The following is a 14,830-nucleotide window of genomic DNA, read 5'->3' as shown; positions in this document are numbered from 1 at the left end:
GGCCAAAGCTCAAGTTGAACCTCAAATCCCTGTTCTGGAAATATGGGACCAGTAGCATTGGATTTGTCTCTTTTGATCCAACTATATACAAGCATAGTTTTCTTAATTAAAACTGTAAATATTTAATATAATGGGAGGGTTAACAGGGTAAACAGGTCTTTTCCAACCTAATTGATTCTGTTATTCTAGAAGCTAATTGCTTGCTATGATTGTGAAAATTCATTCTCTCTGTGGTTGGTCCCAGTTAAAGTAATGGAATAATGCAGATTCTTCCCCAGACACAGTGAGAAATGCTGCCCTATGAATTGAGCTTGAGCTAAACTTTTGTGGTTTGTGAGTAATGGAACTGGAAGCAAAATGAAGCAACGGTTTATATTAATAATGTGTTTTGGTAGCATCTGTAATAGAGGGACTTTTTATTAGTTATAATTCAGTCATTTAAGCCCATCCCACAAATAAAGTAGAACCTCTGTAGAGGGCAGAAGCAGGCAATTTTTGTGACAATGTTTTGTGAGATCTGTTTACTTCAAATTCCCCCTTAATGCCACAGTGGGGATAATGGGCTTAATATTCCAGTTTTATTTATATTCTGCATGCAAATTCTGAAGAGAGCCATAATATTATCTCAGAATAGGTTTTCCAGTTATTGTGCTGTAATACTGGGAGATCAGTTGCAGAGGAATGGGCGGGCTCAGAACAAGAAGCTCAGGAGCTGATGTACAGCAGACGTGCTGTAAGCAGTACTTGTGTACTCGTGGTAGTGTGGCCTTTTTCCCAGTGGACTGAAATGAAAAATTTCTCAAGCTCTTTTGCTTTTGGGACCCGTAGGTCTGAAATGACCAAATATAAAGAAAGGCAAAACAGTAGGTTTGGAAGGAACAATAACACTTTTTATCAATAAAATGGTTGATTTAAAGGGCTGTGGCTGCTCTTATGTATTTGTGGAGTCTAACATAATTTTTTTTCTTTCTTCTTTTTTTTGGGTTTTTTTTTTTTTTTTTTTTGGTCCAATGTACAGGTCTACTTGTTTATTCTGAGCCTTTGGAAAATCATTGTGGCATTTAGAAAAGAAAATACCCTTAGGTCCTGGATTTTCTGATACTGCTGGAATACTGAGGGATTGTGGTTTACAGCAGTCACAATGAGTGGAAGCTCGAGTATTGCTGGAAGCAGCAGTCGACAATCTAAGATGGCACTGAGAGTGCAGGACACCAACAAGACGGATCTTCAGACACCTCAGCTGTAAGTCTGGCTGGTCATGTTGCTAAAAATAAGTATATAAAACTAATTCTGAAGAGATTTATCATAGTGTGTTTGAGTGTGAGTAGCAACTGAGGGGAAAAAAACAAGACAGTGAGAAGAAGGCTCCCTACAGCCAAGGGTGTTTGCACATGTGCTCCAGTTTTGCAAAAATACTTCCTTTCTGTGTACTTGTGTCATGTTTCAAATTGTAACACTTTGTTACATGTTTCTGAGGAGATAGCTGGATGCATCAGTTAACCTTTCTAAGATGTTGGGGGATGAAGGCGCTTAGGAATATATGACTGTTTGTATCACTCTTGTATGAGCTATGTATGGTCTATGCTGGGGTCTATTCCTATGTCTATTCCTTTTAAATATTCCTTAAATATTTTAGATTCTATTTACAGTCCTGTACTATAAGAGCTACTTACTATAGCTCTTGTATGAATTGGTAGTAGTAGTCACTTGAATCTTTTTCTGCTCCTCAGGAAGGACAGAAGCACCTTTGAGAAGCTGAGCATGAGCAAACCTACATCTGTAGCTTCAGAAGGAAAAGCCAGCTGTTTGGGGAACAGGTATGGATAGCTTTTGTTGTCTGCACTGTACATTAAAACAAAAATGGTCCTCTAATTTTGGTATTTTTCTTTCTTGACAGATTTTCACTATAGGGAATGATGGATCTGAGGCAAGCAGACCTTCAGGTCTGCCTTCCTCCAGTCCTTGGTCGCTAAACAATAATGCTCTGGAGCAGGAATTGCTTTGGGAGTTGCTTTTTTTTTTTTCTTTTGGGAATGATGTGCACTGCAGACCTTAAGAGTATCTCAATACATTTTCTTGTTTAAGGAAGAAAGACATCTGAAGTATACTCTGCATTAGTTTCCTCTCTCTAAGATACTAACTTTCCAAAACTCTATAATCTTTCTACTTAGCTCATGACTTTCTGTGTTATGGGTATCTTCTTGATAGTACCCCATTGTTGCAGGGGTTATTCCTTTTAAATATTCCTTAAATATTTTTAGAGTTTATTTACAGTCACCAACATTATTTTTTTTCATCTTTGGGGTATTTTTCTGCTCTCTAAAAGTTTATTTATTTCAATAAAATGAAGAAAGTATTCATCTAGGATGCAGTAATCTTTGTTGTACTTATGGCATTGTGACTTCCAGGGTGATGATGTTTTTCCAATGACCTTAAACAAAGAGAAAACTTCAAGTATCACTTTGTATAACAAATGGAAAGAAAACATAAAGCTAGCAGTTGTGCCTTAAACATGAAGAGAGTTCTTCTTTCTATGTATTGTCACAAGACCTGTATTCATTGTCTGTCCCTAGCGCGAGCGGGGCTGGAGGGTCAAGCAGCAGCCTGTACGGTGTGTTTGGGACAAAAAAGATAAAGGATCCCAGGCCCCTTCATGACAAGACATTCATCCAACAATGTATCCAAAAGCTTTATGAGGTAACATATGAACTTGTTCTGCATGTATGTTATGAGGTGTAAAATGTGCTAGGCAAAGTGGTTATTTCCCTTGGTTTCAACTATAAATTTTATTTAGTGACTGGTATTCCGTGTTTCTTTTGCACAGTTCCTTGTTGAGAATGCTTATGCCCACGATGTTTCCGTGAAATCACTACAATCTCCATCAGTTAAGGACTTTTTAAAGATCTTCACCTTTATCTACAAATTCCTCTGCCCTTCTTATGAACTGCCTGACTCAAAATTTGAAGAGGAAATTCCCAAAATTTTCAAAGCCCTTGGGTAAGATGATTATTGTTAGTCTCCTGGGCTGAATAGATATGCTATGGCTAGAAATTTAAAAGCTAAGAATTCTGCATTGATAGTTGGGCGGAATGGATAGGTTTATTTATTCAGATGAGACTCTAAAAGTACAATGTTGTGATTGTTTTGTTTCACTTTTGTTTAACTCTAGATTTACTCTCTGATTTTCAGCATCTGCTATACATTTTATATTTGAATTTACAGAACTATAAGCTCTGGGAATCTTGCTTTGTCATGTAAAATTTAATTGATTATTTGTATAGAACTTTGGAGGACAAGGCACAATTTTCTTTTACAGGCCTTTCTGTTCATTTTGTTAGAATCTAAGAACTAAAATTTCCAGAATTTTGGATCAAGACAATTTAATTTTAGTTTAAACAAATTTAATTTAGTTTAAAATATGTTTTCCTGCAATTTTTCTCATTCTGCCTTCAAAGCAGAATGTGGAAATAACAAAATTACTGTTGAGGGGAGAAAAACACTAAGTAGCTGAGTGGTTTACTGCTGAATTTGTTCAGTGTTTGAAATCATTAATGCCCCAACATTGTCTTGGAAAGAAAATCCTCTGCCTCTTGATAACAGTGAATTTTCAGTCTCATTTAAAAAAAAAAACAGGGACTGTATACCCATGATGGTGTCAGAGTGCCAGGGCTCCTTAAATGTAGGTGCAAATCTTTTTTGCACACTTCTCAGCATTTTAATAAAGTTTTGTTTTAATCTATAACATTTGAAACTGCTGATATAGCTTAAAATGTTGCAAAGGATTCCACTCTGCTGCACCAGGGGTGTAATTCTGGATAAAATGACTAATTCTGACAAGTCACTTGAAGTTTTGGGAGCTCAAGGAGCATCTGGATGACACTCTGGATCATATGGTTTAGTTGTAGGCAGTCCTATGAGGAGCAGGGAGTTGGATTTGTAGATCCTTACAGGTCCCTTTCAGGCCATGTTATTCCATGAGTTGCAAAATGAGAAACCCATGATAATTGAATAGAATTGTACTGTCAGAACTCAACTAATTTCCTTTGAAGTACAGTAGAATTGAGTTTGCTCTTCCTTCTGTGCTTTCATCTACATAGAAAAACATGCTGCTTTGTTTTCAAAATGTGCTGGTTTGTTTTCATCACTGTCTGCCACAGCTATTAAAAGTGTATCTTCTTTGGCCGTACAGGTACCCCTTTGCTCTGTCAAAAAACTCCATGTACGCTGTGGGAGCACCACGAACCTGGCCTCAGATTGTGGCAGCTTTGATTTGGTTAATTGATTGTGTCAAGGTAATGTTTGTCTTAAGATAAATATTTTCACTTTCCAGGCTGGAATGTTAGTTTCAATACAGATTCAGTACGTATTTTCTACAAATCTTTGTTTAACATATATGTAAACATATATGTTCTTAGCTGTCATCTGGGAGCTGACCCTTGGCCTAATGTTTTGGTAACTTTTAAAGTGAGCTTTTCATGTTATATTATGATAGGGTTTTTTCTTTACATGTATGCACTGGATAAATTAATGTATAAAAGGAGGTGGCAAAATGCTGATCTGTACATACAATAAACGTGAGAAGTTAATGAGTATAATCACCGAATGGAACGTGTATCTCCAGCGCAAATGTTGTGACATCTGCCATTCTCCCCTAAATTTGAAATCTAAGGATGGGATTTTCAATTGAAATGATTCAAATGTTCTGTGATTCTGATACAGAGTGGCAAGTTTTTGGTTTGAGTGGGGTGTTTTTTATTTAATCTTGGTTTTGTTTGGTTTGTTTGGGTTTTTTAGTAGTCCTAACAGTTGTTGCTGCCAACTCAGGACTGAGCAAAATTTGGCATCTGTGACAGAAGTTGACCACTGCTGAATTGAGTGCCCAGGAAAACCCTGTCCTTTTCTGCTCAAAAGACACGAGAGAATTTGGCAGTGTTGACTGTCTAGCTCATGCCTCTTTACCTGTGTGTTTAGTCAGCTCAACACAGGTTCATTCCAACCTGCCTGCTGAAATCCTAATCCAGTGTTACTCTGCTTCTTTTCACGAAAACCAGCATGGAAACTAATGGATGTCTTCATGTTTGCTCTTTGTTGTGTGCACCTCTGCTTTTCAGCTGTACAATGCGATCAGGGAAAATGCACCATCGTTCGATGACACACAGAGCTGGGGAGGAGAGACAGATGATGGAATTGTACATAAAAAGGTACCATAAAAAGGAAATTAGTATCAGAATTGCTTAACTGGATTTTGCCATGTGCTGTAACAACACAATTTAATTACAGTTTAGATTGCTGGGTCATGTATTTATAGATTCTGTTCCCTTTTATATTCACAATGCTTTCTAGGAGGTAGAGTAGCATTGTGTAAAAAACCTGATCAACTATTTCCTGAGCAGGTATGATGATCAGTCTATTGGTGTAGACTGGGTATTAAACAAAATATTCTCTTTATTTTATATTCACCTTATTCTGCAAGTATATACTGTTGTCCTTTGTAGAGAAAGGGCATCATTATGCTGTTTATTTTTTTAGAGTTTCCGAAATATTTTCCTTTAGCTCTCAAGACCTCTGAGGTTAACTGCAGTGCAGTATAAAGACAGTGACTTAATTCTAAATATAGTGACTTGTGCCAATATCTACTCAGTTTACTATGTAAAAATTGGTTGTAAAGTTTTATTTCTGAGCCACAAAATAGGGTGGCAGTATAATTTGAGCTCTTAATCCAACAGCTTGCTTTCTTTTTAATTTATCATGGATTATTAGAACTACTCAGATTTAACTCAGTGTTAAATCACAGCAGGTGTTTGGAGAGGGTTGCATTATAAGCTAAAACATTTAATTAGAAATTGCAAAAATAAAGTAAAATCATAATTTTGGACTAAGGTTACAACATGATGGTTGGCAACTAACAATGCTTTTAAACGAAATACGTTCTTCTACATTGGCACTTCTGCATATATATATAGATACAAAATTCACAATACTGGTGTAATTGCTTCTGAAGCATCTGTGACTTAGTGTCCAGCAAATTCTTTTTGGGTAACCTTTCTTTAATTCTAGATAAGAGTACTTTGAGACCTGCAGATCTGAATTTTAATGGTCATATTTATAGAAAAGGCCTGTTAAACAGAGCTGCAGTTTCCATAAACTAGCCTGAGAGAATCATATGCATCAAGATGAAAAATTCTTAAATATTCTATCTACAATATTTGTTAAATATCTTTTTAAGAAATACAGGATTTCCAGACCTTTCTTAGTGTGAATTATAGTTGTCTCCTTCTGCCTGAATATATAATCTGTTGACATTCTATGTTCAAAGGGAGGAAAAAAAATTAATTTTACAAAAGTACAATCGAAGCATTAAGGATATTTTTGATGTCTGTTTAATTCCACTGATTGAGTAGCTTTAGACTATCCAGATATTTTACAGGTCTTGGAATTGTTGAAATGAAAGATTTTTAAATTGCTTTCAGCTTTTCATGGACTACTGTGTGAAGTGCTATGATCTTTCCATGAAAGGGAGAGATACCTTTGAAGAGTTGGATGCTGAAGTGCAGTCAAAATTAAGTAAGTTTTTAAATTCTAAGTATTCAATTGTGTTACTGGTTTCCTTTCTCCTAGCATCAGTTTGTTCAGTTTATGAGTGAAAGTGATCTAAGGGAGTCTGAAACACCTAAGTATGTTTCAGTTACTTCAACTTAATGCTCTCTTTTTTAAGTGTATTTTGAGCAGTACAGATGGGTAGGTCATGATCTGCTATCAGCTGTAGCTGTGTCACCTGATTTTTTAATGTCTTTGTCACAGAAAACCAGTATACAATTCTTCAGATGTGAACTCCATCTATGCAGATGGCTCTTGTTTCTGTCTGGAAAAGCTAACAATTAAAAAAAAGAAAAATATTTTCAGAGGATGCACAGCTGACAAGAAAGTTCAGCTTTTGAAGATCTGAAAGCAGTCTGCAAGAGTTCCAAACTCTGTTGTGAGGGTTCTGTATGTGATTCAGCATGCACCTGTGTTTGTCTTCAGGGAGGTAGAAAATTATTGGGTTTTTTTGACTCGCTCATTTCACCACCTGCAGAAATACAAACACAATGTGAGAAAAGGAAGAAAAACATGTCTTACTTTCTTTGCTCTCCTATGAAAAGCCAGACTAAGGGCCCTTTGTTTGCAAACTGGGGCCATCAATTGGAGAGGAAACAAGATACCACACTGTTACTGGATATTGGGAAAAAATAATGATCCCATTTTTTGGCAAAGCCAAATTAAGTTGGGGAAAAGATGCCTCAGGAAGCAAGGAAGTATATGGATAAGAAAGAGGTTGTTAAGTAAGTTTGATTTGTTCTAGCTTCACAAGGTAGTCCTGACTTGTACACTCTCCTGTGGTGTGGGCTGCATGAGAGTTTGGAAACCCTTACCTCTTGGGAGTGACTTTGGCATGAGAACTCTTTCTGACATGAGGACCGAGAAACCCATTTCTCTTCTTGTTTCTTCTGGGGTTTTTGCCTGGTTACATTTTAATGAAAGGTTTTTCTGGTAAGTTTCTTGGTTGTTTTTAGTTATTTTTTAGTGAAAAATAATTATCTAGATAATGGGTATTTACTGTGCTGAAGCTCAAGTTCAGGTACTCAAAATAGGTGGTGATATTGAGATAAATTTGTAACTCGAGTCTCTCTTCTGCTCTCCCACAGAGGATTTATTTAATGTAGATCCATTCCAGATGGAAAGTTTAGAAGCTGAGAACAAAAGACTTCAAGAAGAGATTGCAAGACTAGAAAAAGAAAAGGAAAGTGAGCAGGTTAGTAAATTGTGTCTGTTTTTATGGAGGAGTTGAATTTTATAATATCGACCATTTCTGAATGAAGATACTTATGATACATAACAAATGGAAAAATTTCAGTGCTTTGAGATTTTAATTAGGCCAGATTTTTACAGACTCTATACTATTAGAGAACAAGGCTTTTTTCTGTGGAATCTTCAGTACCTATTTGTTTGATAATGTGCAGGTATTTACAGGTAATAAGGTCTTATATTGACTGAAATATCAATAAAATACTTGAACCAAATTTTTTAATATAAATGTCAACATTATTTTTTTCAAGTGTGTTGGTATTCAAATATGAGGCATGGGATTCAGTGGTAACAAATATATTTTATGGAAAATACTTTGCTTGAAACTCTGGATTCTGCTTTTAATACATCCTGAGTTTAAAAATGGGTTAGTGGCTGTGCAGGTGGCAAATTGAAATTCCTGCCAACTGTGCAAAATGTGCTGAGTTTATTCCTGGTTTTCCATGCCCCTGTTTCATCTGCCCTCCATGTATTATTAGAGTTAAGTTGTGGACTACCTGTAGTAAGAATTGTCTAAAGCACTGTCTGATGCAAATGAGAGACATAATGCTGAAATGCAAGAATCTTTTCAGCCTTCTTTGCTTTTATTTTAAAGGTGTCCTGACTGGACTTAGCTGTCACAGAGATAAAAAATTATTAAAGTTCTTTATTCTATATTTGTGCTGTTGATGTTGATCAATTACTCTACTGTCTTATCTGGAAAGTGAAGTCATTATTTTATATTTATCTAAGAGTGGTTGTTCTTTTCACCCATTTCCTAGGATCGTATAGCAACGCTACGAAATGTGAAATCGTCCCTTGAAGCAGACGTCCAGAACTACCAGGCTTATTTCGCTAAAATGAAATCTCATATATCCATCCTTGATCAAAAACTGGAAAGTGTTAATGATGAAGTTGAGGCAGCAGGTAAGGAGGACTTGATCACAGTCAGGACAGTGAAGCTAGAAATAGTCTTCAAATAATTGTAGTTCTTAGCTTGAGAGCAGAGCAAGGTACTTGGAGTAGCACGATGCTACAAATAAACTTTCCAGAATGAATTGCTAATAAAAATTTGTTTTTTGTCTGATAGCTCTCTGTACACTGGAGTAATGAAATGGTAATGTTATGTAATAACTGTGTCATTTACTCATACAATACAGAGGTGAGGTTTATGTATATAGGCTGGTATTTTATGTCCATTTCACAAATGTTTTATGTACTTAGAGGCAGAAGTAGAAGCCACGAAGCGGGAGAATGCCCGGCTCCGGCACATCTTAGATAACCAGAAGTACTCAGCTGCAGACATTGAGAGAATAAATCACGAGAGAAATGAGCTGCAGCAAACCATTAACAAGCTGAATAAGGAGCTGCAAGAAGAACGAGAACTGATGTGGAATGAAGAGATGAAATATGCTAGGAAGAGAGACGCGGTATGTGAAAACCCCACAACACTCAGAGGTGGCTGCCAGTTTTCATCATGCAAGCTTAAAATTGGATTCTTGATAATTTCTTTCCTAAATAATCGAACACCACCATACGTGTATCTAACCAGGCAAAACTGACAAGAATGGCCTCTGTTTACAGTATCTCTGAAAAATGTTGCGCGTTTTCCCCTTTTTCTGTTTTGCACTGAGTGGAAATGTACTTTTTTCCTGCATCGTAAGAGATGTGTCTAGAATATGAAGCATGGTAAGCTGTCACTGCTGTAGCATTTAGAGCTTTGATAACATTAGCATGCCATTGCTTTGATAACACAAGAAATTACAGGCTAATGTTAATATTTCAGAGAAAGGAAGTAAGGCAAAACTAGTGAATTTGAATCAATAGTTTTGCATGCATTTAGGGCCTGATTAGTTCTTTGTGTAGCAGTTGTAACATATTTCAAGGGCCAAGTTCAATCCCTTCAAACAGAGTGAAAAGATATAGTCCTGGAAGTGATGGGATTTAAAAGCTTCTGCTTTGCCAATTGGAGAACTAAAGAAAAAATTTCAAATATGTTTGGTAGGGTCACCCTTTATCAAGCACTTTTATCAACTTAAATCCTCAGGTGCAAGTATGAAGCATATAAAACTGGAAAAAAAACCCCTGGGGTCTTTAATGTTTGCATTTAATAGCACTCATTAATTAGAAATTAAAGCATTTAATAAGCTTTGTTTAAAGGCATGCTCAAGTTAGTTTGTTGTTAGCATGTGTGGCTGTGTAGCATTTCCTGTCAAAACTAATGAGAGAAGGCATATTGACCTTATAACTGATCATTTGTTTAGTATTATTTTCCAGCACATTTTTAGTTCCCAATCAGCTAATTCTCAAAAACTTGAGGCAGGAAAAATTATGGCAGATGAATACGGAAAACCACAGGTGAAAGCATTCAGTGTTCTCAGCCATAGACACTAAGAAACCTCAGTGTGCAAACTCTGAACGAACCATAAAACAGTACCTAATGCAGCAAACTGCTGTGCTGGCATTGCATGCAGCTCTTGAATACTGTGGGGTAGCAAGGAATTATGGCTACAGAGAGCAACTCAGGAACTTGTTTAAAGTACTATATGAATACTTCTTGCACATCTTTTCACTTGTATCTCTTCTATGATTTGTGCCCTTTTCTCCTCTGAGCAGATTGGAAAGCAACTGGCAGAGTATCATAAACTGGCTCGAAAGCTGAAATTAATTCCAGTAAGTGCTGAGAATTCCAAAGGCCACGACTTTACCATGCACGTTAATCCTGATTTAGGACCAAATTTCCTAGTCAAATACAGAACTCAGATCATGGTAAGTAGAATCAACACTGAAGGCTTTAGATAGCACTCACAAAAAAAAAGTGTTTCTTTGGGAATGCTGGGAAGGTCTCTCAATCTCACAATGAAATGTCATTGAAAAGCTTGTGTGATGAGTCACCATAATGACATTGCAGTATATGAAAGAGATTTGGTATGGGAGAATACAGTAGCCTAAAAAAAATAAAAGGGAAAGATGTACTGGGGTGCATCTTGGTTCAGATTAGCAAATTGCATTTGTTCAATCTTCTTGTATACGTATTACAGGCTCCCCTCATGGAGATCATCAACGAGACTGAGGAAGAAATTAGTAAAGCCACTCAACGGAAATTTACTCTGGAAGACACTTTGGAACAGGTGAGTTAGTTAAAGAAGATTAACGCTAAGATACCAACCCCAAAACCTTATCTGCCTCTTTCATTCAACTTTTTGCATAGTTAAAGTGTGATGTGTTGGGTTGGTTTCTTGAATTACTTGGGGTTTTTCTGAGGACAAGTAGAGGGGGAGAAACTGTGAGAAAACTGCTTTTATTGTAATGGAACCTAAAAGTTTTTCTAAGAACTGAGGTCTTTGTTGGTTGAAATATCGTGTATTCCCTGAATTAAAGTTTATGTAGCTTACATATACTTGACCATAACCATTGGAAGTATTTGTTTCTAATAAGTTGCCCGTTCCAGTTGATTGTGTGGCTTACCATCACCGACAAATTGTCATCGGGAAGATTTTTAGTACTATTGGATTTGGGACAGATTGAAAGAAGGAGAATTTTATTTCCTCGTTCGTCTACCTGAGCATGGTGTTCTGCGGTATGGAATGTCCTCTTGGCCAGCTGGCCTCGCTATGCACCTTCCCAGTCTCTTGCCTGTCCCTGCCCTGCTCAGTGAGGGGCCCTGGGAAGCACAGAAAGCCTTGGACTGCTGTGCTAGCGCTATTCAGCAGTAGCCAAAACTTGGTGTGTTACCAACACTGTTTTAGCCCCTCATCCAAAACAAAGCATAACATAGGCTGCTATGAAGAAAGATAATGCCATCCCAGCCTAGCCTAGTTTAATGGTTTAACCTGTTTAACCAGGTGTGGTTTGTGATGGCATGGATTTATATGTTGGAATTCTTTTTGAACCATACTTCCTTGGTTATGTTTTCGTCCTAGGTGAATATAATGCTAAAGGACAAGAAACGCAGTGTGAAAATGCTGACAGAAGAAGCTGAAGAGCTGGATGATCTTTACCAGCAGAAGCTTAAGGTACAACTTCTTACACCTTGATGACAACTTATCCTTAATGATAGCCTTATCCTTAATTTTTGTATTTATCGATAAATTTTTGGGTTGCATTTTTGTTTGGGCTTCTGCCTTTACCTTCTTCCTTCCCTCTTAGAGGATTTTTTCATTCTTTTCAGAAAAGTGATTTGACTGCCACCTTAACTGAATCAATTTTCACTTTCTTGTAAGAGAATCTGGCATCCTACTGTAGCAGATCCTGTAAATCATAAATTCCTGCATCCAGTAATAAAAGCAGCAACAATCATCTGCCCTCACGATGTCTCCGGGCATGTGCTTGAAGGAAATTTTAGGATCAACAGAACCTGTCTTGTCTAATCGATTTGTATATAATAAATACATTTTTACAGTTTTTAGTAAACATGTTTAATCAGCTTCTGTAAAAACAAAGGAAAACATTGACCAAAAGCATGTTAAATTGTTTTAATGATCTCAAACTGTTACTTCCTTTAGCTTCCTTTGCCAGCACAGGAGCAGTCCCTATTCTTTTCCCCACTTGCAGTTCAGCAACAAAACATAACCCTCTCTGTTAACAACTGAGTGGCTATTTTGGTAGCTCCCAACTTCTCTGACAACACTGCTTTAGCGGGGCCGTGGTGCCCTGCAGAAAAATGTTCTTTGAACTACACCAATATTTACCATATGTGCTCCTGTAAATCCAAACTCCTGTGCTACAGCCATGAAACAGGGCTATTTCGCTGCTAATACCTGCTGAGGCAGGTGTATATATAGGTTTATAAAGGCAATTAATTTAGTTTCTATTTTTCAAAACCACATGACATTTACCTTTTGATCTGTGCTCTTGCATATACTTTTCTCTAAAGTTAAGCTCATAAAATACACACTTGCCACCAGACGCTTAGTCATTTAATTCCTCTTCTAATATTTAAAATGCTTTTTGTAAGTCTTAAGTATTAAAATTATTTTTGAAGGATTTTTTCAGTAATCTACCAAAATTGCACGTTGAGTTGACGTCAGAATTTTGTTTGGTTTTGTGGACTGTATAGCATCAACAGTGTCATTCTCCTAGAAGAGATGATTATTTGGAATTATACTCTCTTTCAGACAAAAAAGAAAAGCTATTTTCTTACTCAGATGTGGTTGTATTTTTTAACCTAGAAACAGTTGTTCATAATGTGCCATTTCTAAGCTATTTAGACTATCTAAACAACACTTTGTGAGCTTTAACTCGGAAGGGAAAGTAGCTGCAACACAGGCCTTTAAATGTGGTTAAAGGAATAAAGAGATGGTTAGGCTTATTCTGGGATGGGGATGATACAGAAACTTTAGGTTTGGGAGGGATATCCTTGGGGCTTTTTTCAGTTCTGAACTTGGAACTATTTGCGTGAATTTTGAATTCAAGTATTAGGATATAATCAGGTAACAGAAAGAAAAAAAGATCCGAATTATACTTGAGAGAGGCCATTTTTTTTTCTTCTCCTTCCTTATGACAACAGGAGATAGAAGAAGAAGACAAGAAATATGCAAATGAATGGGAATTGTTTAAGAAGCATAAACAATTACTTGAGAGTGGTGTCTATGATGGGCTCAGTGAAGCTGCAACTGAATTGCATGATATCGAAAGAGAGTAAGGCTCCTAACTTCCATGTCTGCCTTGTTTATTTTGGTTTTTAAGGATAAAGATATTTTCTGGAATGTAACATACAGTTGTTTCATCAGGTATCCATCTCAGTGTGTTAATTTCACAAGTTAACAACTGAAAGATGTTTCTCCTCAACAGTATTTTGCTAAAATATTTGTCTGCTGTATCAGAACTCCTGTTTTCCGCGTAAGGGTTTTTCTTTAAGTTGAGCATTAATATATTGTAACTCGCTTCAAATTAATACTAATGGAAAAAAAAGTATGGCTAAACGTGATGATAAATCAGACTTGAAGTGATTGTTTTAAATGTCAGGAATTCTCCAATTATGGACATGACCTTCTGAGTATCTTTACCTTTTAGATATCAAGTTGTTTTGCAAAGAACAACAGAAGAGAACAAAAAAATTGATGCTAACTTGAGTCGTCTTGTAGAAACAGTTGCTACTCATATAGAATCTATAGTGGTAAGCTAAAATTTGATATTCAGAATTAAATCTCTCTAGAGACATTTTGCAGTTAAACACTTGGAAATTAGAGCTTACTCTTTCTAAGGAAGTATCAGTTATTTAGCTGCTACTAAGCCTGCGGATTCTAGTTAAATTTTCTGACAAAACCTTTGGTGTAAATAATCAGAATTGGTTGTTAAGTGTCAGCAGTAACATCCTGTCAGGTTAAACCTGCTTCTGAGAGGCGTCTTTCAGGAAGGTGTTTAACTGAAATCAGTTAACCTGTGCAATGACTGCTTAAAATGCTTTAGCAGAATCAGTAAAATACAGGCCATGACAGAGCTAATAAAGCTCTCTGTACCTCTTTTCTAGAAATACCTTGAAGAACAGAATGCAAGAATAGAAAGAGACGATGAAGAATTCATGCCTGAAGGTCTATTGTCAAACCTGACCAGCATCCTAGACACTTATAAAAAGAAGGCTGAAAGTGTCTTATCACTAGAAAAATGAAGATAAGATTTTGGTCCCATTCAGTGCCATTTTTTGCCATTTTAGCCCCATTGTAGTGCGTTTTTTTGCTATTTTAGGGTATTTTGGTACCATTTTGTGCCACTGATCGTGCCTTAGGCTGCTGTGGACGCTCTGGGTGTCGGCGCAGTCAGGCTGGCCCAGCCTCAGTGCCCGGCGCAGCGCCCGCCTGGCGCCCTCGAAATCACCCAGGGACAGCAGCACCTTCAGGGAAAACACAGAGAATGAGCAAAAATCCCAGGGAATTCCCCCCAAAAAATGAGAAATGTTCAAAAAATTCCCAGAATTCCCAAAAAAATCCCGTGAAATTCAGAAAAAAATTATAAAAAAAATTCCCAAAATCCCCAAAATCGCTCAATGAACAGTGAGCAAAAATTC

General features: G+C 36.9%; 1 protein-coding gene across 1 annotated transcript; it reads left to right on the top strand.

Moving 5' to 3' along the window:
* The first annotated feature begins 1,141 nt into the window (after nucleotides 1-1,141).
* LOC128948937 (kinetochore protein NDC80 homolog) lies at nucleotides 1,142-14,434 on the top strand. The gene is made up of 16 exons (XM_054293694.1): nucleotides 1,142-1,242; nucleotides 1,731-1,817; nucleotides 2,574-2,697; nucleotides 2,825-2,997; nucleotides 4,190-4,292; nucleotides 5,112-5,201; nucleotides 6,471-6,564; nucleotides 7,686-7,792; nucleotides 8,607-8,751; nucleotides 9,049-9,254; nucleotides 10,441-10,593; nucleotides 10,866-10,955; nucleotides 11,748-11,840; nucleotides 13,334-13,464; nucleotides 13,840-13,942; nucleotides 14,297-14,434. The coding sequence occupies exons 1-16, from the start codon at nucleotides 1,142-1,144 to the stop codon at nucleotides 14,432-14,434; spliced, it is 1,938 nt and encodes a 645-aa protein (XP_054149669.1).
* The last annotated feature ends 396 nt before the right edge of the window (nucleotides 14,435-14,830 follow it).

The sequence above is a fragment of the Melozone crissalis genome, unplaced genomic scaffold (assembly GCF_028551555.1).
Source record: "Melozone crissalis strain CALT ecotype California unplaced genomic scaffold, PUWL_Pcris_2 ptg000178l_1, whole genome shotgun sequence".
In the NCBI taxonomy this organism is placed as follows: Eukaryota; Metazoa; Chordata; class Aves; order Passeriformes; family Passerellidae; genus Melozone; species Melozone crissalis.
This window is presented reverse-complemented; position numbering and strand designations above follow the sequence as displayed.

What these genes read in the sequence shown, in the direction of transcription:
- LOC128948937 (XM_054293694.1), top strand. Translation starts at nt 1,142, where the DNA reads ATGAGTGGAAGCTCGAGTATTGCTGGAAGCAGCAGTCGACAATCTAAG. An exon ending in AAAATTTTCAAAGCCCTTGG is followed by an intron (nt 2,998 to 4,189) that starts GTAAGATGATTA and finishes TTGGCCGTACAG; the next exon opens with GTACCCCTTTGCTCTGTCAA. An exon ending in ATGCTAGGAAGAGAGACGCG is followed by an intron (nt 9,255 to 10,440) that starts GTATGTGAAAAC and finishes TCCTCTGAGCAG; the next exon opens with ATTGGAAAGCAACTGGCAGA.